The sequence below is a fragment of the Medicago sativa genome, chromosome 8 (genome assembly GCF_051527215.1).
Source record: "Medicago sativa cultivar Bolivia chromosome 8, Bolivia_mono, whole genome shotgun sequence".
NCBI classification, from domain to species: Eukaryota; Viridiplantae; Streptophyta; class Magnoliopsida; order Fabales; family Fabaceae; genus Medicago; species Medicago sativa.
Genome location: NC_140756.1, coordinates 74,033,606 through 74,057,212, shown reverse-complemented (window position 1 = coordinate 74,057,212; position 23,607 = coordinate 74,033,606). Strand labels below are relative to the sequence as shown.

At 32.1% G+C, this 23,607-nt stretch overlaps 2 protein-coding genes and 1 long non-coding RNA gene across 4 annotated transcripts; 1 reads left to right on the top strand and 2 right to left on the bottom strand.

Annotated features, from left to right (window-relative positions):
* The first annotated feature begins 2,941 nt into the window (after positions 1-2,941).
* LOC146901411 (uncharacterized) lies at positions 2,942-3,527 on the top strand. Its single transcript, XR_015021869.1, has 3 exons — positions 2,942-3,073; positions 3,187-3,241; positions 3,392-3,527. It is a non-coding gene; the product is annotated as an uncharacterized LOC146901411 (long non-coding RNA).
* Positions 3,528-8,316: 4,789 nt separating this feature from the next.
* Positions 8,317-12,656, bottom strand: LOC146901410 (deSI-like protein At4g17486). 2 transcript variants are annotated; one of them, XM_085733566.1, is made up of 5 exons: positions 12,406-12,656; positions 11,880-12,118; positions 9,566-9,853; positions 8,933-9,013; positions 8,317-8,713 (listed from the first exon to the last, which is right to left on the bottom strand). In XM_085733566.1, the coding sequence occupies exons 2-5, from the start codon at positions 12,031-12,033 to the stop codon at positions 8,580-8,582; spliced, it is 657 nt and encodes a 218-aa protein (XP_085589692.1). In that variant the 5' UTR covers positions 12,034-12,118; positions 12,406-12,656; the 3' UTR covers positions 8,317-8,579. The 2 variants fall into 2 exon arrangements, with proteins under 2 accessions (XP_085589692.1, XP_085589691.1); XM_085733565.1 differs by having other exon boundaries at positions 12,517-12,656.
* A 2,643-nt stretch (positions 12,657-15,299) lies between these two features.
* On the bottom strand, positions 15,300-18,458 carry NUDT8 (nudix hydrolase homolog 8). The gene is made up of 8 exons (XM_085733564.1): positions 18,065-18,458; positions 17,526-17,785; positions 17,378-17,443; positions 16,710-16,847; positions 16,501-16,578; positions 16,114-16,164; positions 15,936-15,970; positions 15,300-15,801 (listed from the first exon to the last, which is right to left on the bottom strand). The coding sequence occupies exons 1-8, from the start codon at positions 18,192-18,194 to the stop codon at positions 15,486-15,488; spliced, it is 1,074 nt and encodes a 357-aa protein (XP_085589690.1). The 5' UTR covers positions 18,195-18,458; the 3' UTR covers positions 15,300-15,485.
* Positions 18,459-23,607: the final 5,149 nt, after the last annotated feature.

Here is a 23,607-nt window from a genome sequence, read left to right as displayed (position 1 = left end):
TATGTCAGTTACTCAAAAATTAGCAGATTTGTTTTGAGGCACACTCTTGTGAATACAAACATGTTGCTCACTCACGCTGCTGCCTTGTAAAATTAACCATCTACTATGCAGCCGACGTTTTGTAACTTGAGTTGAACAGGCCAAAATTGTTCAATTTGCACTAGTGAAATAATAGTCCCAATAAAATGCTCCTGATGCATTACTTTCTGACTAATATCGCTACTGTATAATGTGTTTTTAGGTTTATTCGTAGTTATTTTGTTCAGTCCATGCCTAAGATTTCGCACGCCTTATTTAACCTTTTTTGAAGAAGTTAAATTAGTCCACCTAAATTGACACAAGAGAGAATCGAACCTGAGATCTCAAGGAGGAGCATACTCCCAGATCCCAAGCCAATACCACTAGGCCAACCCAAGTGGGTTCCTTATTTAACCTTAATACGAAGACTTCTTTCTTTTTCGGTAGAGTACAAAAGCCTCTTTATACTCTTTTTCTTTAAATTATTTATAACTTACTACACTCTAACCCGTGCGATGCACGGATTTTGTATATAAATATCATATTGATTATACATTCAATATTATGCTATGAAACGACTACAAAAAACAAAAACAAAAAATACAAAAGTTACACTAATTTAAGTTATTAACTTTATTTTCTTACCAAATAATAACAGCAGAATAAGGTTTTGAACGAAACAAAATTCAGATTAAGTTCAAAAAACATGACATTACACGACACCGTTTGAATCCTTAGATAATAGATCAAGAAATTGCGACAAAACTAAATAGGAAGACTGCCAAAATTGGTGTAAACATCTCAAACTAAAAACAAAAAACGCAAAAAGGATAGTCCAATTCTCAAAAATATGCATATCGATAAAATGCATGCTAAATTAGAATACCAGTTAAGCAGTGGTATGAGAGGAAGGTTGTAAGGTCACGTCCTTCCATTTGCAAAAATCAAAATATCAAAATATATGATTCTTCTGTTGTCTGTGTAATTTACCACTGTTTAGGGTTTTTTTTTTTTTTTTAGAGAAACTCGGTTTAGGGTTTGTTATATATAGCCGAGTTTGCATGGAAATTAGGGTGGCCGAGTTTTCATGGAAATTAGGGTGTTCTGTCTGTAAACGTATTAAATAAGTGTACAACAACTTGTCAACAAAAAAAAGTCTACAGAAACAATAGATATATACAAATGATGACACAACAGGATAGGAATAAAAAGCTCATCAGTGAGGAGAAATATTAGGGATTGCTGCATTTTAGAGGGAATTTGTTAGGTTAAATTGGTGCGCTGCATTTTAGATGGAATTTGTTAGGCTAAATTGCTGCTAACCTAATGCAACATTTTAGAGGAAAATTATTAGGTTAAGTTGCTGCAGAACTAATAAAATCTTATATAATAAAGCTTAACCCCTAAAGCTATTTCTAACCCTAATATTTTCCCCCCATTTCTCCCTCCACTTTTCTGAGCCATTGGATCTTGCACATTTAGACGCCATTCAATTTTAGCCATTGATCATCTTACTTAATTAATGCCAGCCGAATTTAATTATCAAGTTTGCTACAATTTTGACCATCCGAATCCTTATTATTTTTTTTTGAATTCCTATCCACCTTTTTTTTTTCGAATCCTTATTTATTTTTTAATTCCTATCCTCCTTTTTTTTATTCCTATCCTCCTTTTGGCCGGCCGAATCCTTATTATTATTTTTTTAATTCATATCCTCCTTTTTTTTTTATTCCTATCCTTTTTTTTTTAAGCAAATATTTTCTACACTTTTAGGTTTGCAATTATTTAACATAACAAATTCCATCTAAAAAAATGCATCGCACCAATTTTATTCCTATCCTCCTGCCTTTTTTTTATGAAGCAAATATTTTCTACCATAATCTATTTATCTATAAAAGTTAACCCGAAAGCTTATTTTAGCTCTAATTTTAACCTAAACCCTATTGCTGAAATTTACTGTTTTAACCCTAAAGCTTAATTCCGATTTGTTTAACCCTATTAACCCTATTTTTTTGCAAGCCAAAAATCGTATTGTTCCTAATCGTTTCCTACTAAACAGATAAACATAAAAAAAAAAATCACTCCTATTAACAAATTGTTCCTATCCACTCCTATTAACAAAATATTATTAACAATAAAAACAACAAATCTGTTGCATATCCACTCTTATCTGTCGCTACAGTCCTTCTTAACAAATTCCACTCCCATTTATCTGTTGCATATCCACTCCTATTTTTTTGACAATACAGATCGCTTCAACCTTTATTAACAAAATTAACAAAATTTTCTTGCATTAATTTCGGTCATTCCTGCCAACTACCCACTGATCCATTAAACATTTAATGTGGTCTTCCATATCTCTCCATGCAGCAAGTGAATTTGTATTCCACGAGAAGTCTCTCCAACTCCCCAATTTATTGTGTACACATGTCACCATGATTCAAATTCATTTTGTCTATGAGTCCGGTATAAATAGTGGCGTGCACATACCTTTGTGGTACAGTTAATCTTAATGGATTTCCATACAATTTCTGCTCTAATCAATCTAATCATGTTTCATTGAATATATTTGGTTCTAATCAGTTGCTTGGTGTTTTTTTGTGCAGCTCCTTTGAATCTAAATCCAGCCACTGATTTTGACAAAATTGTGAATGAATAACGACTTCAATACAAAAGGATTTGCATTCAGTTTTATGTTAGGGATGTAAGAATGCAACAGTGTCGTTTTTTTCATGTGCTGGACTTGAATCAATGTGGTAACAATTTGTTATTCTCTTTTTATGCAGGGCGCTAGAAGGCCTACTCAAGGAGCAGCAAGGATGATCTTTAATTTCCAGTTTTCTGTATCACTCAATTTCTTAAGGTTGTACCAGCGCTACTCCTCCTGTTTACCTCGCCGTCGTCTTGAATATTTTGTCGTTAAGGTAATTTTCTCTCATCATTTTTATTCATGTGCAATTCCTTTTCTTTTGAGGATAGTTGGTTTATCTTCAATTGTTGACCTTTTTCTTAATGTGTATCTGAATGGCTAAAATGGATTATTGATTCGTTCGAGGTACAAATTGTTTTCTTAATTTGCTTTGGAATAGTGAGTTTTAGGACTGTTCTTCATCGACAACATGGTTTGGGCTACAATTACATTGATGTTGTCCCTCCTCACTATTGCAGATTCAAGTGTGTATTGTCTTTAATATTCATCCAAATTCCCTCCTCTACAAATTATGTAAGTTGAATCATTTTTCATTTTCATTTTTTAATTTGTTTTATGGGTTTGATTAGAAACAGTTTAGTAATCTTTTTGGGGATTTTTACCAAAAAAATTCTTCAACAATGATTGATAAGGAGGATAATACTTCAGAGCCTTTTGATGCAGAGACAAAAAGTTGGGTATATTGTGTTATTTGAAGCCATCCGAACTATATAAAATTATAAATAGGATTTCACCTTTAATTTATCCCATCAACCTATAAATAGAGTGATCACTCATGACTCTGACATTGAGAAGGGCATATATAACTCCATTTTGCATATTAGTTTTAGTCCTTTTTATTTTTGAAATAATATTAGCTTTAGTCCTTGATATCTAAGTTCTTTGTATATTCCACAACATTTTTTCCCCAATATAATGGAATTGGGGAGCCAAAAAACTATATGTAATAGCACTAATCCTCATTTGAAATATATGAATCTTTTTTTTTTTTTTGCAAAAAAAGCTTAAGTGTGTTTTATTGGATGAATATGAATTTTTTGTTGTTTTTTTTATGCATAAACTTTTGATCATAAAGATAAAATAGGGTGTTGAATAAGTGTTAGGGAATATGAGATGTGTACATGTATCATTGTGTTGTTGTTTCTTACAAGTTAAAGCTGTTTCTTTTTTACTGGTATTAATTTTTTTTCTTTCACATTGACAGATTCATTTTGTAGCATTTCAGAAAGAGAATGTAACCAAAAAGCTTTTCAGAAAGAGAAAAGAAATAGGATACTCATAGCATGATTCTCAATGGAAGAAAGATAGTAGCAATGACCAAAAAATAGAAAGTTTAAGACACTCCACATTATTATTGTTGAGATTCTGAAATGGAAAATTCTATTGTTTAATGGTAAAAAATGGGAAATTCTTTGTATATATCTCTAAACTTAATACATATATTTAAACTTATATATAAATAATTATTCTTCTGGATTATATAATTGACTTTAAGCCTCAATGTGGAATCTCTAACAATCGGTTTAGTCATCATCCAAAAAAGTACATGGGTACCATACCACCTATAAATGGTTGTTTAAAGGGATCCTATTGTAAACTGAAAAAAAGACATCACCAATTTTACTTCAAATTTTAGTTAATATCAGTAAAATATGTGGTTTTTTATAGTTAACGGGTCTTAATTATTAGTTATAGTTCTACTTATTTTGATTTTCGAGATCATGCTAACATGTGTGTTAATTTTCCTTTTAAAAAAATATTTTCCTAACTTTTGTTATCAAAAAGCAAACAAATAAGCTTAATAAATTACTTCATCCGGTCACATTTATAAGCAAAAAAATCACTTTTTAGATTCATTCAATACTTAATGTATTTGGTCAATATATAGACCAAATTCATTATTTATTCAATGAACCTAAAAAGTTCATTTTTGCTTATAAATGTGACCGGGGGAGTATGTTTTTGGATCTGCTAAAAGTAAATAGATGTTTTGGTAAGATTCAAATGTTATGAAGATTTTTATTTTTATTGCAACATTTATCTCTATTAATTTCTTTTGTAATTTTCAATAGTGTCAACCTGTTTTGTAATTTTAAATTTTTGACATTTCACCATCAAATAATGGTCATAACCGATGAAATCAATTTTCAATTCATTTTATTTTTTAATTTTTATATGACTTCTATTAAACTATATATGTTTACATTGTTGCGACTTATTCTTTAACTTCTTCTTGGAAAGACCTGTGCGGTAGCACGGGTCAAGAGTCTAGTTAATAAATAAGGATAAAAAAAAGGCATGAAATTGGTGGGCATGAAATTGGTGCGATGCATTTTTTTAGTATTAAATAAGTGTACAAAATATTGTCAAAAAAAAAAGAAGCAAGATGATATGAATGAAATTGGTGCGATGTATTTTTTTAGATGGAATTTGTTAGGTTAAATCCTTATTTATTAATTTTATTACGTCTGCAGCAACTTAACCTAATTTTTTCCTGCTCATTTGCTTTATTAGGTTTGCAATTATTTAACCTAACAAATTCCATCTAAAAAAATGCATTGCATACCAATTTCATTCCTATCCAATTGCCTTTTTTTTTGAAGAAAATATTTTCTGCCATATCAATGATCTTACGGGTTAAAGATTATTTATTGGTCTCTATTATAGTCGAGAAAACCCGTGCGACGCACGGGTCAAAAGTCTAGTTACTGTTAATCTAATGCAGCAAATGAGCGGGAAAATATTAGGTTAAATTGCTGCAGACCTAACAAAATTAATAAATAAGGATACTAATGCAAAAAGAGGGTAAATGAGCGGATGAGTCAAATAAAGATAAGTGTATTTAATTTTTTTTTTTTTTTACAAGCAGCTTAATGGCTAAAGTCACGTATTGTGTGAAGAAGTGGGAAATATGACGCTTGAACCCTAACAGCTGCATATCAATTTTTATAGAACTACTAACCAAATTGCACTTTGAGGACAAATGTATTTAAAATTTACTAACTAATTGAAGCTAATTCGTCTGTGGAGAAAAATCTTAAAGGACATGTATGTAAGAATGAATGGAGTGGGAATTAAGAATGACATAAATATAGTGTTTAAGGTTTTCATATTTGATATATTATTAATTTTGAAAATTTTCCAATGAAAATAAACATTGATCAAAATAATATATATATATATATATATATATATAGACACACACACACAAGAACAAATTCTTGGAATTTTGGAAGTAAAGGTCATAAAAACAAGGGGAGAGATGATATTGATAATGCACCAAAATAAACAAATTCGTGTTTTGTTGAAAAGGCTAATAATGATCATGACAATTATCAACCCCCAAGAAAGAAGAAACGCTTATCATGTGATATTAGTGGGACATAAACAAATAACACAAACACACTTCACAGGGAGAGAACAGAGAATAGAATTTCTCTTTAACACTAACTATATTTCATTCATAAAATAAAAATTGATATGTCACAATGGTACAAGCATGGCCTTTTATAGGCAAAATACTAAGACTATTCTTAATGACTAAGCATACTTAGCTTCCAAGTAATTATACAAACATAAGACACCTAGTATCCACGTGTTGCTCTTTATACAACTCTTAATTGTTAAGTAAACTTAATGGACAAGTAAGTTACTAATAGCTAAGTATTAGTGTTCAATTCAAACTTTGCAACTTAAGTGGCAATCTTATCTCATAAGCCACATCATACTTCTAAAATCTTCTAGATTATGCTTGATTTAATTTTCTAACATTGTCTCCCTTAAATCAAGCTTGCATCATTCCAAGCATTTTCTTCATTTTGTAAAATGACTCGGTCTTCAACGGCTTTGTAAAAATATTTGCAATTTGCTCTTCAGTTGGACAATACTCGATCACCACTTCTTTCTCAGCAATCAACTCTCTTATCTTGTGAAACCGAATATCAATATGCTTGGACCGTCCATGAAGAACTGGATTTTTGCTTAGTGCAATTGCTGACTTGAAGAATTGGTGATCGAGTATTGTCCAACTGAAGAGCAAATTGCATATATTTTTACAAAGCCGTTGAAGACCGAGTCATTTTACAAAATGAAGAAAATGCTTGGAATGATGCAAGCTTGATTTAAGGGAGGCAATGTTAGAAAATTAAATCAAGCATAATCTAGAAGATTTTAGAAGTATGATGTGGCTTATGAGATAAGATTGCCACTTAAGTTGCAAAGTTTGAATTGAACACTAATACTTAGCTTTTAGTAACTTACTTGTCCATTAAGTTTACTTAACAATTAAGAGTTTTATAAAGAGCAACACATGGATACTAGGTGTCTTATGTTTGTATAATTACTTGGAAGCTAATTATGCTTAGTCATTAAGAATAGTCTTAGTATTTTGCCTATAAAAGGCCATGCTTGTACCATTGTGACATATCAAGTTTTATGAATGAAATATAGTTAGTGTTAAAGAGAAATTCTATTCTCTGTTCTCTCCCTGTGAAGTGTGTTTGTGTTATTTGTTTATGTCCCACTGATATCAAATTGTTTTTCTACGAACGCTTTGAATGTCTTGAAGGCATCAGCAGCTTCTGATTTCTGCTTCAGAAAATATTCCCAAGCCTTTCTGCTAAAATCGTCAATAAAAGTAATAAAATACCTGCAGCCACCAGGTGTTGGTATTTCAACCGAACACAAATCTGAATGAACGATCTCCAGAAGTTTCTTCGCTCTCCAAGACTTTCCGGTTGGAAATGATTCTCTATGCTTCTTTCCAATTTGGCATCAGTGGGACATAAACAAATAACACAAACACACTTCACAGAGAGAGAACAGAGAATAGAATTTCTCTTTAACACTAACTATATTTCTTTCATAAAACTTAATATGTCACAATGGTACCAGCATGGCCTTTTATAGGCAAAATACTAAGACTATTCTTAATGACTAAGCATACTTAGCTTCCAAGTAATTATACAAACATAAGACACCTAGTATCCACGTGTTGCTCTTTATACAACTCTTAATTGTTAAGTAAACTTAATGAACAAGTAAGTTACTAATAGCTAAGTATTAGTGTTCAATTCAAACTTTACAACTTAAGTGGCAATCTTATCTCATAAGCCACATCATACTTCTAAAATCTTCTAGATTATGCTTGATTTAATTTTCTAACATCATGGTCACAAGAACTACATCCACAATTTCCAAGGGTTGTGAGAATCAACTTGGTCTAAGATTGTTTGCCATTCGTGTTTTCTTTTCTTTGTTTGTATACTTCAATAAACACAACTTGTGTGCCCCACTGTTTTTTTTTCTCTCTCTCCTAATACTCCTGATTTTACAACAGATCATGTTGCTTCCATATTTGGTTGATTCTTCCATATTTTTTCTTCATTTGGTTGATTCTTCCATATTTTTTCATGGTTGATATATTTTCATGATTCAAGTTCGAACCAGGAATCCCAAATTTGTGTGCGTGAATTTTCAAGTGGTTAGTAACACTCCGTCTATCCACAGAAAAAAATATTCAATGGGTGATTTTTTCAATACTCATTCAAAAATCATTTTTAAACCCCAAACAAGAGATGAAAAAGTGATTTTGTACTACAAACATTTAGAAGTATAAATTTGATGTAAAAAAGCCATAAACACACTCAATATCTCTACACATCAGATGAACGGCATATCAGAGCAATTTTGTCTGTACCTAGAAAGCATTTACAGCGCAAGCCACTCCATTTGGAAGCACACATCATACAGGAGATTCAATACAGACTATTATGTGAAAATTTGTTACACTCAGAGCTATTATTAATTAATTAATAATAATAATAATCACAATTAAAGCAACACATGAAAATCATTCGTCGTCCATTGGTCTTTCCTTTATAAAGGAGACATCACCATTATGTGAATTTAGCAAATGGTGTTTGGAACCTTCCTCTTCACTATCATCTGACTCAGAATGGCTGTCAGATTCTGATTCCTCTTCATCTGCAGTAACAAATGTTATTAGCCAAAAGTGTTTCTTTCCAATTCAAAAAAAAAAAAAAAATTAAAACTAAATGCATACAACAAAGATAATAGACATGTCATATGCTAGGTGCCATTAATATTAGGTTTTTTTTTTTCCGAGACAGCCAATATATCAGTCTGAAAGATAGAAGATTGTAAAACAATTAGTAGATATAGTTGTCTTCATTCATAGCTTACCAGAATGTACGAGATGATCAGGTTCATGTCTAACAGCCTCAACCTGAAGGCTTTCTGGCAGAAGACAATTGCAAAAAGAACCTGAAACTTCAAACTGCATTTGATCAGCTTAAAAACTACAATAGTAGATGCAATTACAAGATTTAGAGTCTGTTTGAATTGACTTATTTGAGTTTATCTCCTGACATAAGCATTTGTGAGACTATTTGGAAAACCATAAGTTGTTTTCAGCTTGTTTTCATAAACTCTCCAGAATAACTCACGAAAAACAGTTTACAGCTTATATGAAAACAGTTTGCCTTTATTTTATTTTTTGTTATAGAAAGAGCTTATACATCACCACTTTGATTGTGGTGTATAAGTGCTTAATTTAGTTGTTTATTCCAATAGAATCTCATAGTGGAAAACAACACATTAAAATTACGAATTAGGCTCCTCTGAAGTGAGTAGTTCGTAAAGGGAGAAAATCAAGGGTTAGAATTGTAACCATCCATGATTTGTTATGCATGTGCATATACGATCGATCGTTGATTTGTTTACCAACGATCGATATTTCTCACTTGCTTTCTAAAGTGAATTGCTCCCTTCAGAGGAGCCTTATACAATACACACACAGACAAAGAGAGTCCTCACCGACACGAGCTAACCGATTTACCCACGCAGGGATAGGCTTTCCTGTTAACTGTTGGCAAACTTCATCTGTAAAATGGTTGCAATTCTTAGCAATCAGATGGTAAGTGTCTCCATGATATTTTGTTGAAACGCGCTCAATGAAAGAACGAAATTGTGAATAAGACATATCGGTGGTGCCTAACAATACTGATCGTCTGAAGATAAAACCAGGACAACTTCTAGGTTCCACCTCAAATACTCCACTTGATGAGTACTCATGTGCTCCAAACCCATATTCCATGCCATGCACTATTAATGAAAAGCAAAAATCATGAACAAAGTTAGTTCCAACTTCCAAGGGTACTAAAACGGCAAGACAGTACACCCAAGTTCCTGATCAATAATTTGTTTCAAGATATAGCTCTGCTGCCTTACAATACTCTCTAAATTACTTCAAATCAGGATCCTGGCCAAAAATGAATTTTGGTAACTTAACAATATATTAAAGGACAAAACTTAGATAAGTGCACTATTCTTGCCAATCCTCTAATAAAGAGGTAGATTTTTATTTATTTTTTTTAACAAAAAACCTTTCAAAATTATTCGTGACAGTTATACTATACATTTAGTAGAGAACAGCAGGAACAGTGCCTATAGGTTTTGTGCTATATATTAAACTGTGAATGAATATTCTGTCAGAAAAAAATGACAGTGTTAAGATTGTGTGATATATCTGGTGAAGCGGACTCCATTTTGTGACTTGAAACAGAAATCGAAGTCTGACAAACAGAAATTCCTCAGCGTTTGACACATCTTTTGGTATCATTAGTATTTATCTTATCACTATTAATTCATACTAATAAATCTTAATGTGGGCATAAAGGATTCCATTTTATAAACTTTCACATTAATAAAATAAATGAAACCAATAATAATCATCCAAATAGAACAGTATACTATAAGATAAATTGCTTCTTTCACTAGGTGCATAATATATCAACTTATTATGTTTTGGAATGACAAACAAAATAACCCACTAGAAAAAGCTAACAGCAATGAAAGGCAAATGCTTAATACAGCATAATGCTCGAAGAACTTCTCAACACAGCTAAGAAGAAATCAGTAAACAAACAGTGCATAGCAAATACTTAATCAAAAGACCCAAAAACTTTTAGAATCACAGACCTGGAAAATAGAAATGAAATTTTTTCATGTAACTATAAGTGTTGTATATTTAGATTGATAAAGGCTCAACATAGGGGAATCAAAGACCCAGAAGAAGCAAGTGTGCAAGGTTTCTATATCGTTGACTAACTTAAGACAGGCGCCTACATCTAGGGTGAGGTACCATAACAGATGTCTCACCCGTGAAGCATCATTAACAGCCTTTGGATAAACAATTTATAGTTAAATCGTTTTGATTTTACAAAAGAACAGTCATAAAAAATATACTAATGTTTTGAAACAAGTCCTTTGTGGTGTACACAGCTCACCATGAGCAAGCGCGACCTTCAATTTCTTTTTGAAAAAAAAAAAGGCAGACAAACTGCTTCCTTGTATGGGTAATCTAAATAGATACATATTCATTAGGACTCGACTACAAAAGTTTTGATCTAACAGGTATCCAAATGAGTATATTAGAGATCAGATGACCAAAGAGTGAAATGTCTACGGTGATAGCTACAAAAAATAATCCTTACTGGTTCACCATTCCAATTTAATGTACTTCATAACAATCGATTTGAACAATATTTCCTATGATCCTATCTATACCACCAAGTAGTATTCCCTAGAGGCATATGACACAACAAGAAACCTCAATGAATGAGTGGATGACCAACTATCTGATAACCTATTCGCATACCATTCTTCTCAACAGACCAATACACATACTAGTTTGTAAAGTGAGGATTGTCCTCCGCTTATAAACACTCTGCCTGGATGTGACCCAAATGGCTCGATATCATTAGCAGGGTATCAAATGGATCTTGAATAAACTCTGATACCATATTAGGTTTTTTATATTGGGCCTAAGTCAAACCTACAAAACTGTTTCATAAATTTAGGACTAACCCCCAGAACCACAGCTTATAAACATAGTTTCAAGTCATATCTCATCAAATGTGAGACTTCTCAACAAATATGAATCATAACAATGTTGTATTCAATTATAACTATAAATCATAACAATGTCGTATTCAATTATATTAATGATTAAACATTTCACCATAGTGCCAAAGCAATTCCATACCAATAAATACAAAACATAATTATCTTAGCAAACCAAGCACAAAATAGAAAATTCATCATGGAATTGCAAGACAAGCAAACAAACCTTCGATACCCGAATGAAAGATCCCAACACCAAGCATGTAAAGATAATTATTGGCAGGTGTAAGATCATAAACATTAAGGTACACCATGGTGTTACTCTTTTTCTCGCTATCTTGCACCCTTTCCAAGCTAGAGCTCCTTGGGAAAGATGGCATTGTGTATGATTTCCTCCCTTCCTTCTCCCCTAATTCTTAAATTACACTTCAAATATCACAACCTCATTCTTCTTCGCCTCAAAGCCTAAAAACATTGTCCAAAATAATATATATCAAAATTGGAAACAACCCATCTACAAATATAAATTTTTTAACAAAAGGGTAGATTAAAAATCCAAAATTTTCTCTTTCAAAAAAAAAAAACCCAAAATTTTCATCTGGGGTTTGGTTTTTTTGGTTAGAAAATCTGGGGTTGGATTTATCAGGAGAGAAAAAAAAAACAAAACTTGATTGAAATTGTTGGAATTATGATGATGGGGTTTTACAGAGAAAATGCAATTGAGGTTGAAATTATAATTAAAATGAAATTACCTAATAATAATTATCTCAATGAAATGGATGCGAAAAACTTTAACCAAATGGATTATGGATTATTAAAAGAGAGAGAAGGAGCAATGGAAAATGGAAGAGAGAGAAACTTACGATAGAAGAAGAGGGAGGGGAGAAGAGGAAAGGGTAGAAATTGGAAATTGGAGAGTAATTTGGGGTGGAAGTTGAAGAGCAAAACGTAAGGTGACTCTCCCACAAAGCCTAAAATCAGACGCTCTTTGCTTTTGCCTTTTGGGCGTTTTCATTATTCTTTCTTCTTTAAAAAGCAACTACACTTTTTAGTTTATTTCAGAGATTTTTTTGAAGGAATTTTATTTAATTTATTTTAGAGATTTGTTTTTGAAGGAATTTTTTTATATTAGAGATTACTAATTATTTTTTACAGTAAAATAAATTTCATTTTCGTTGTGAAGAAAAGTTTTATTTAAATGGTTAAATAACATGTGAATAATCAATCAAATTGATTATGAGTTTTTATCTTTTTTAGCATATATGTGTTACCGAAACTTGATCTTTAATGTTGTCATTTCAAATCTTATATTGTTTAGTCTTATTACAAAACCAACACAGCACGCTTATCTTCACTACACTTACTTTATTCTCATGTTGGTTCTTAATTGTCCAACACTCAATTCATTACAACATCGTCGGTCTTACAGTTGTTCGATAGAATTTTTCCTTCAACTTGAGCGGTATTTTGTATCACATAAAACACTCGAGGCTCTTATCTATTTCAACCATCCAACTTGAATGTGATGATTTGTACCTGCTTATATTTTTCTGTCATTTTGTTCTAAGAACACCAGATATTTAAACCATGTAACTTGGGGTATGATATGGTCTCCAACTTTCACCGTTAAGGTAGAACTACTTCGTCTTTTGTTGAATTTTTCTGTCATTTTGTTCTATGAACACCAGATATTTAAACCGTGTAACTTGGGGTATGATATGGTCTCCAACTTTCACCTTTAAGGTAAAACTACTTCGTCTTTTGTTGAAAGTATATTTCATATACTCTGTCTTGTTTCTACTCAGGCGGAAACCATACATTGAAATTATATTGCAAACTCCCATTCAATTCCTCGCTTGACTCTCCAAGCAGGACCACATTATATGCCAAAAAACATACATCCTAGTGCTAACTCTTGGATGTGTTTCGTAAGTATATCCAAAACTAAAGTAAAAATATAAGGGCTAATGATTGACCCTTGGTGCAATCTATTGTTATTGAAAAATCGTCGGTAACCCTATAATGTTTTTCCACACTAGTTGAAGTTCTCTCATACATATCCTTGATAGCTCAAATATAAACAATAGTAACCCCCCATTTCTTCTATAGAGCTTTCCACAAAATCTTTCTAGCCACTCTATCACACACACCTTCTCGAAACCAAGGAATACTAAGTGCAAATCCTTTTTATGCGTCTGATATTGCTCCATCACACGATGAAGTAAACCATTTTCAAAGCCGACCTCCCATACATAAAACAAAATTTATTACAATAATTCAAACATCTTTTTTAATCTTCGTTCAAACACTCTTAGTCTTGTTTAACATCCAAAAAAATATCGGTTGTGAAAAATAATCGACAAAACAACTAACATGTCTTGAGTTATTTTTCTAAAGATTAAAAATTGCATTTTTCTTTATCGGGACTAACCTAGATTTTGTATATTTTTTTTAGATAGATAAAATGACAATGGTAATTGAAATCTCACACACAATTTTAACATTTTTATCAAGTTAGAACATTTGGACTAGATTTTGTGTTTTCTATGAGGAGCAAAATGAGACTTCAACTGTTTAAACAATGAAATAGAAAAAAAGCATGTCAAGATTGATTGGACCACCAATTTTGGTTTGAAAAATAATTGAAACTTAATAATTATCTGCGGAGCTTGTGATAGCTCACGTGGCGCTGTTTTCCTCTGGTTGTGAGAAGACGCCAACAGACCTCATGCAATTTCTTCCCTAATTTGACTCCTAATTTTGTTGCATATAGTGTAAACAATAATGCAACAGTTGACCATGAAGTTACTAGCTGTGAGAGGGCAAAGAAAGCAACGTACATATTCAATCTTATTTAAAAAAGATGCGTGATAAATTACACGTCACGGTTCATCAAGGGTTCGTTTTGATAACTGATAGTGAGAGACTGAAACTGAAGGTTCAATACAAATCCAACCCTATAATTAATTGTATTATTTTAGTAGATAGCGATAGAGATATTGATGAATGATGAGAAATATCTTTGCAATTTCTTTCAAAATATCAGGAATAAACTTTCAGCACATAGACTGTTAATGTGTATTGTTAAGTGTTCTATGGTCCTCATATTATTAGTAGATTGTTAAGTCGAATATCGAGTTTAAAAAAAAATATATCACAAATTCATGTACGAGTTCATAATGTTTAAGGATTGGTTATTGAAAAAAAATCATAACATCCATACAATATCCCAAAGGGTTATTGTTTTGGAATAACCCCAGGCCCAATCCCTATAGACTTCACTACAAGGGCACAGGTTCGGACGCTGCGCCGCCAATGGAACAACAAATCATATCCCTCTAGTAGCCAATCACCGCATGATCGTCATCAGATAGTGATCCACTAATTGCGTTGATAATCTCTCAGTGATGCAATGAGAAAGGTAGACAAATTAAATCTAATAAATCCATCATTCTACTCGACGTCACAATATTTGCAGATACATCACCAACTCCGACCGTTGTCTGATCCACTCCGTATCAGTCACTAATCAACTTTGTCTCTAACATAAAATGTTAACCTTCAAATATACATGCTGATTTTCTTAATTGGTTCAATAAAATACAAGATGAAGGTGAAAATCAACACATTCTTTACATGATTCTACTTTCCAAACCGAAATGAGGAACAAGTCTAATGTTCCCTCATGTTCCATAGCAACTCTTTATTGATATTAACATTTATATACATTAATTATTAGTACACATTAGCAAATAAAACCTCAATTATATGTTACATATTCTACCGGACATCAATAGTAGTGTATTGGTTAGCTCAGTTTTTAGAGCCTAAATTATTTTCCAACACAGTTGGAATCATCATTGTCAAAGACATTATAGTATAGGGAAGTAATTTTGCCATCAAACTTGGAAACTACTTGATGAGTTGATAGTCCACAATAACGTTTCCCAAGACGAGCAATAAAGATATCTACAATCTTCTTGAACATGGAATCTTCTTGTATTAGTGGTTGCTCTACAAACTCAACCAGTGGCATCCATTTTGCTCCTTCAATTTCAAGATCATCCACAGTGATCGTAGATGATAGTGGTTTTAGCATGCAGATGAAGAACAAATCTGATTTCTCAAATGCCACATTGTGTACATGCCTAGAATTTATCATAAAGTTCTTCAGAAATAATAACTACATTGTATTAATGTATATTCACAGGATCAATAGTAACTACTACAAATTTTTTCATCAAAAATTATTTGAATTTCTTGATGACATGATTGGTGTTACCTGAATGCTATGACTTCAACAAACTCTGTATCAATCTGCAACATCAAAGCAGCTAGCATCAAAAGAAAGTCTTCATTTTAAGCAATTGAAACCTATCATGCAACCTTATGAATAAGTTCAATTTTTTATTTTATTTGCATCAAAACTTAGGAATATCTCAAAGTTAAATCAATCTTACCCCAGTTTCTTCCTTCACTTCTCTTACAGCTCCTGTATAAATCTCCTCTGCCTGAGACAATTCACACAAGCGACGAATTCAAGTTGCAACATAATAACATTACATAAATGGAAGCACAGTTCAACACTATCTCTAGTTTAGCTTATGTTGGGTACAGTTTAGGGGAAATCGTGTAAACTGGACCGTAGTATTTAAACATAAATTGTAATATATAAACCATAAGATTGAATAAAATAAAGTTTTGCAATCACAGATGTAAGCACAATTAACTGAACAGCGTGATCAAATATATCATGTATTCTCTGTTTGCGCTTTTCGCATCTGTTTCCCTTTGAACCAGGGCTGCTGTTCTAACAACTTCCTATTTCGTTTAACGAGCATACATACCTCATGAATGAATCCAGTTGGTATTTTCCAAAGGCCAAGAGTTGCAGGAGAACAATGTTTCTCTTGCACCACAAGCACCTTTACAAATTTGTTAGAAGAAATTATACAAAAAATTAGTGCTTGCATATATCAAATTAGATAAGAACTGTTCAGAATATCATTATCATGCTATGTTAGTGTTCGTTATAGACAGAAGAAAGAAACCATACTTCGTTGTTTTGATTGATGACAAATCCTCCGATTCCGACTTGATGTGATGCATTTGCTGGAAGCATGCAAGGTCCTTCAGGAATCCAGTAAGTTAACATCACATATCCTGGCTCTGCATGGTGGTATTGAAAACCTTCCTGAGACCAAAATGAGTCTAGTTACCTCATAGATCCAACAACTCTTCAACTAGTAAAAACAAAATTTGAACTAAATAAAGAGTTAAGACTGAAAATTTCAAGAAAATTTGATCAAATTTGCTAGTCATTTTGTGAATGTTTCTGAGTTAATTTCACGAACTTCAAAGTAAACTTGAGAGATATTGAACTTTTTTGCCAACGCCGTGGCCTTTTTGCTTTACAAACATTGTTGAAAACTATGGTAGCGCCCAACAAATAGAAGAATAAATTGAAAGAAAGATTAATTATTTGATATTAATAGAATGAAAAAACTTGATACATGACCGCAGGATACACTTTATACATTGATCCTAAGACAATTAATATAACCAACATGCAACTAATCATAACTAACTTGTAATTACGTTAAACGGTAATATTTAACAAATTCTAACAAATATCATTGTGTGATTTAGGTTTGACATTGTTACTTAATGAAAATTAACAGTAAATAATTTCTTTAGTAATAGAAATGCAGGAAGTTAAATTACCTTGACAGCAACTGGAACAAGATCAGATTGCTCTATAGGCAGCTTAAGCCAAATTCCCTTCTTTCCCTGCAAAACCTCATAATGTTAGGTTTTCAATATGCTGGATGATGCTTTCACAAGGATAATACACATGGATAGATGATTTTACCATTCTTTTCCAGTGAGAAAGAGATAGACAAAGCATAGATGCAAAGGCATATGGATTGTGTGGTAACCTATTTGGATCAATGAGAATCCCTCCATACTCATCATCAAAGGCATCAAGTATAAGATTTCTGTAATACAAGCTTGAAGTTGATCCATTAATACAATGGGAACTTGTTTCTGATGCAAAATCATCTGAACAAATCACAGCTTTATCTGCCAAATAAGTGTCATCTGAGGCACTATAAGTCTTCAGAAACAACCCTGAAATTAAAGATGATAAACTATTAAACCCATGTTCCACATTCTCTTAACATTTTAGTTGAAAAAAACACCAATTAAATTCAAATATCAGCTCAAAAACTCTTTGATTAGACTTTACTTACCTCGAGACTAAACTCCTTATTATCAGGGTCATTTCCCTGAGAATCGGAGAGTTAATGACAAAAAATAATTACCATATTAACCATGACTTTAGATTTTATGCAAAAACACACACAAATTAAAAAGCTTATATGAGAATCTAATTGGCTTTTTAGTTACCTCTGCGGCACTTGAACTGAGGAGAGTATCTAACTCCAAATTTGTGCCTAAAACTTGTGAACAGAGTGGAAGAAAATTTTCCAACTTCAAATGTGGACAAAGAATTGGAAGAGAGAGATTTCACCTCCATCCTGATCACTGACACTATTTACCACAATTCCAGTCTCCAATGAGAGATCACAATCCAGATATGCAAATATACTACTATGTGACGGACAATATAAAATAGAGAATCTTCACTAAAATCAAGGCAACCTTAGCATGTATCGAACTATATTTGAGTAAAGAAACATCATGGTCATGTCATGTGATTCATGATTTTTTTAGTGTTGTATATGCATTTCACATATTATTATGCTTTTGAGTTAAAAATCTAGATAATCCAATTAGGCACAAACAAGACCATAGGTGATAATGCTATTTGACACGTAGGGACGAGTGATATTAAATCACGAGTAGTGGCAAAACTTGCATTGTTGGAAAGTTATAAACTAGTGGTTCAAAATGGGCGATGTGTGGACATGACAAAAAATCATCCGGAAGATACTTGTAAAAAAAAATCCAAAATAGAAAGTTGCGTAAACATCAATTATTATATATTATAATTATAGCATATCATAAAATAAATGAAAAAAACGAGGAAAGTTGTTTACAAGAAATAATAATTTTGTAATAGTAATGGAGATATTATTTTTTTTTGACAAAAGTAATGGAGATATTATTATTTTTTGGATTATCATGTTGCATGTACAAAATTTCCACCACCGTTTAACTTAAATCTTTTTAGGAAAATGTGTATGGAGTACATAAAATGAGTTTACCTTTTTCAAACAGAATTTCTTTATACATAATAGTTAGAGATAGAACTCATAAGTGCAAATATCTCTTACCATTTAAACCAAATCATTATTGATAATTTTTTCTTTTTTTTACTGTAAGTTTAACTCATTTCATCCTCTTTTTTTGAAGAACTCATTTCATCCTCTTATTAGCCTTCTTATTATTAATGAAATGAGTTTGACTCATTTCCACTTGGTAAAGGTAAAATATTTTTTTACTACAATAAGTTTAACTTATTTTATTAATAATAAGAATGCTAAAACAAGAGAGTACATTGGTTAAAATATGAAAATTAGCTATAGATATGATCATCTTTACTAACTCGTGAATATTGATTTGTCTTGTATTAGATTTCACACAAGATTTTCTAAATATTATTATCATCCTCATTTGTTATTAATGTTGTTGTTATTATTATTATTAGTTTTCTTCTTAGGTATCCTCCTAACACATTTAAGAGTTGTTTCTTGGTAAATTCACAGTGTCCACCAGTTAGGGATGAAGTCCATAACCATATCCCTAAAAATAAAGTCCATAACCATAAACTTAAGGGATCTGAGTCGCACTGCAACAATTTAATTTATTATTACTACTTTTTTTTAGACGACAACTGCTTTTAAAAAAAGATTAAAATAAAGGTTAGTTTATTACTTACTACTACTTACCACTCACTTAGAAGGAAACTTATCCAAAGGTGAGAGATCAGGGAACATCTTCACAACAAGAAGGACAAACCCTTCATCAAAATTTGTGACGTTTTTGGTGTGCACCGCGTGGAAAGCAATTTAAGGACAAATGCGATCAGCATCAGCACTTTACAAATTTTTTTCACATGTGCATTTAAATATTTCAAAGGTTAAAATTATAGTGCAAAATCAGTGCATCATAGAGTAGAAATCTCAATTATGTTAGTACTTTTAAACGGTTATCTATCATTTACTGTGGTACTCTAATATTTGTAATAAATATTTTTTCCCGTGAACTTAATTCATTTGAAAAGATATTGCATTATATATGCATGAGTGAGATTTAAACCGAGATTTTCCATTTATTTACTTTGAGAAGTAAATTTCTTGCTAGCAGGTTAACTGACCAAAAATATATTCATTTAAAAATAAAAAATGTTTTGGAAGATTAGATCAATATCCAAGGGAACAAAGATAAGACTCAGATGCCTCAACTAATTACATAACTTATTGCTTGAAAAATTCATTGAGATAAATCCAGTGTTAGAGGAAAAATACGGCAGCAAACTATAGCAAATGAAATGATGAACTACACATATCCCAATTAAAAAATAGAATCAATAACATTAAGTAAATTAATTGTAATAAGTTGATCATTTAAGTTAACTCCACAAAATTTAGCCACCGGTTTCTTAATTGTCAAGGAACAATGTCTTGATTAATGAAAGCCAAAGTAAAGCAGACCATCTCTTAAGTCACAACAATATTATGATGAATGGTATGACTCGGAATAAAATTGGATTAATACAGAGTGATAATACTATCCAACATAGCTTTAATTTTGTTGGCAATCAATCAACTTAGTAATAATTTCATAAATTACTTACACTACATAAAGCAACAGGACATAATTGAAGAAATAAACTCGGGATTATTAATTGAAGAAATTAATGAAGGGTTATACTCTAACTAGCAAGCTCGTTAGAGTGGCCCTTAACAACCCAAGGATCAGTAATAATTGTTGCTAAGTGTTGTAACTGGTTCCATATTCCACTTCTCTTATGGTCACAATGCCACTACACCAAGTCTCATGCAAAGCAACCATGTCAAATTTGTTTTTCCTACCAAAATTGGTTAGTTCTCTGCGGAATTTTTTTCATTACACACCCCTAAAATTCCAAGTGATTATTCTCATTAAAATTAAAATAATAATAATGGCAAACTATAAAAAAAATATTAAAAGATGAAAATCCAATAATTCAAAGTCATCCTAAATCTGTCTTGGGTAGCACTTATGTTGTTGCATGTTCTTCAATTGGGCTTTTACTAGAGTCAATGTTGGATCTGAAATTGAGAAGGGCTTCTCCCAATTGATAATTGCTCTTTAGACTTCACTATTTGCTCTCAGCTCAGGCACCCACAAATGACTATTTTATCCCCAACGACAGTTAACTGCCGTTTGATCGTCTACAGTAGTTAACTAACTGTCGTTTCAAGCCAAACTTGCATATACAAGAACAAAAAGAAAAAACCAAAACACTCATACGAGAGTTAAGTACCGTAGGAGCCTCAACCCCCTAGAAGTTGTTGCACGTATGATGACAATGTTTCTCCTAGTTATTGTTTCATTGTTGTAACATTTCTCCTTCTCTAGATTACATACACCAACATCTGCATTCAGGGCCATTCTTTAGGGAGTGCAAAGAGCTCAATCGAGCTGGGCCTCCCAAAGAGATGGGCCTCAAGAAAAAGATTATTAGTCAATATTCCCACCCCCATTCAAAAAAGAAAAATAAACATGTTTCATGTTTCAATTTCTAAGTAAGAATCATGTTCCATGTTTCTATTTCTAAGTTAAAAAACACGTTTTTAGTAAAAATAATTGCTAATTTTGATTTCGGTGGCCAATAATCATTATACGAGTGTTATTTTCAATTTAAATGGAAGATTAATCTTTTAAAAAAATTGTTCATTTTTTTTATTAAGGGCCTATTTTTACTTTGAGAGCCGAGCCTCCAGTTTCATAGGGACGGCCCTGTCTGCATTCTGCACGATGCTTTGGCTTGTGAAAATACTGTTGAAATTGGTTTTGAAGTTGTTTGTAGTTTGTTGTTAGTCCCACATCGCTCAGGTTCCCGGGTTGTCGATTGTATAAATATGCTTGAATCCCCTTCTCCTTTGAACTAGCTTTTGGGATGAGATCCAAGCTTATTTAACATGGTATCAGAGCCGGGTTAAGGATTGCGATGTGAGAATTGGACCCAGACCCACGCTAGAAGTGAGGGTGGGGATGTGAGGGTGGGTGTTGAAATTGGTTTTGATTTTGAAGTTGTTTGTAGTGTTTGTTGTTAGTCCCACATAGCTCAGATTCCCGGGCTGTCGATTGTATAAATATGCTTGAGTCCCCTCCTCCTTTGAGTTAGCTTTTGGGATGAGATTCAAGCTTATTTAACAAATACAACAAATTACCCTTTCAGAGATTTTGCAGGCTATATTAAATTTTAAATTAATATGCTTGAGTCCCCTCCTCCTTTGAGTTAGCTTTTGGGATGAGATTCAAGCTTATTTAACAAATACAACAAATTACCCTTTCAGAGATTTTGCAGGCTATATTAAATTTTAAATTACATATGCATCTCAGAGACCCTTTCAGAGATTTTGCAGGCTATATTAAATTTTAAATTACATATGCATCTCAGAGATTTTGCAGGCTATATTAAATTTTAAATTACATATGCATCAATTCAGAGATTTTGCAGGCTATATTAAATTACATATGCATTAAAATGAATCAATTTGATAAGTGGCAGCAATGGCTATATTAAATTATATATGCATTAAAATGAATCAATTTGATAAGTGGCAGCAATGATCACAAGTTTCATTTTAGAAGACTTGGATAAATATTACTTCTTTTTTTTACAGTAAAGATTATATTACTTTAGAATAACTTAGAATGAGATTATTCTCATTTTCTACTTTATAATAACTTTAGAACATGACACTTTGAGGCTCCTACGACCCTTAACTATCATAGGAGTGTTTCAGGGTGCCAAGAGCAAACAATGCTACCTAAATAGCAAGTTTCTCTCCCATTAGAATGGTATCAGGTCCATTAAAGGTGGGTTTGTTTGGTTAGATTGTTGGGCTAGTAGAAACAAAACTGGAAATTTCTGTTACCACCCTCCAACCCTCGCTTGCGCCCTATAAAATTTTTATATTCTCCCATTTGAATTGAAGTATAATCATATCACAAGTAAGAGGGGTTTAAATTATGATCTACTAAAAATTTGCAATGAAAAAAATTCTCAAGAAATATCTTGGATTGGATTCATAGGTTAGTAGAAATCAATATTTAATTTGTCAAAAAAAAAAATCAATATTTAATAAATATAGTAAGTGTAATGTGTGTGAAATTGGAATTTAAGTTAAAGAATCACACACAAAAATTTATCGGTTCATCCAATTTTAGATTCTCTAGTCCCCTTACAAAATAAAACAGGATGTTTTCATCCTTCCAAATTTATTAGTTACATGTTTTTTTATTGAGAAATGATATTTGTACAATTTTTATACAACTTTATCTCTCATACTCACATTATTATCTACTTATTCTTTCTCTTTCTTTTTCTCTCTCCATTGTTTTTGACCAATGAAAAGAGAGAACAACAAGGTTGTCCCAATAGTTGTTCAAATATCATTACTCTTTTTTATTATAGTCTCTAAAAATTAAAATGGGATGTTTGGGTTCCATATCAACATAATTTTGGTATGTCTTTGTCAGTTTCTTGCAAATAATATGAACATTAAGGGGTTTGACATAAAAGATTTTTAAAAATTGGACATGTCATGAATATAAAAGGGTCACAACTAGAGCTGTCAAAAATGGGCCGGGCTAACGGGCCGGCCCAAAAGCCCATATTTTTGGGCCGGACCGGGCCTAAAAAACTAGCCAAAAAACACACTCGGGCTTTTTTGGCCCAAGCCCATTTGGCCCATACAAAAACTGGCCCGGGC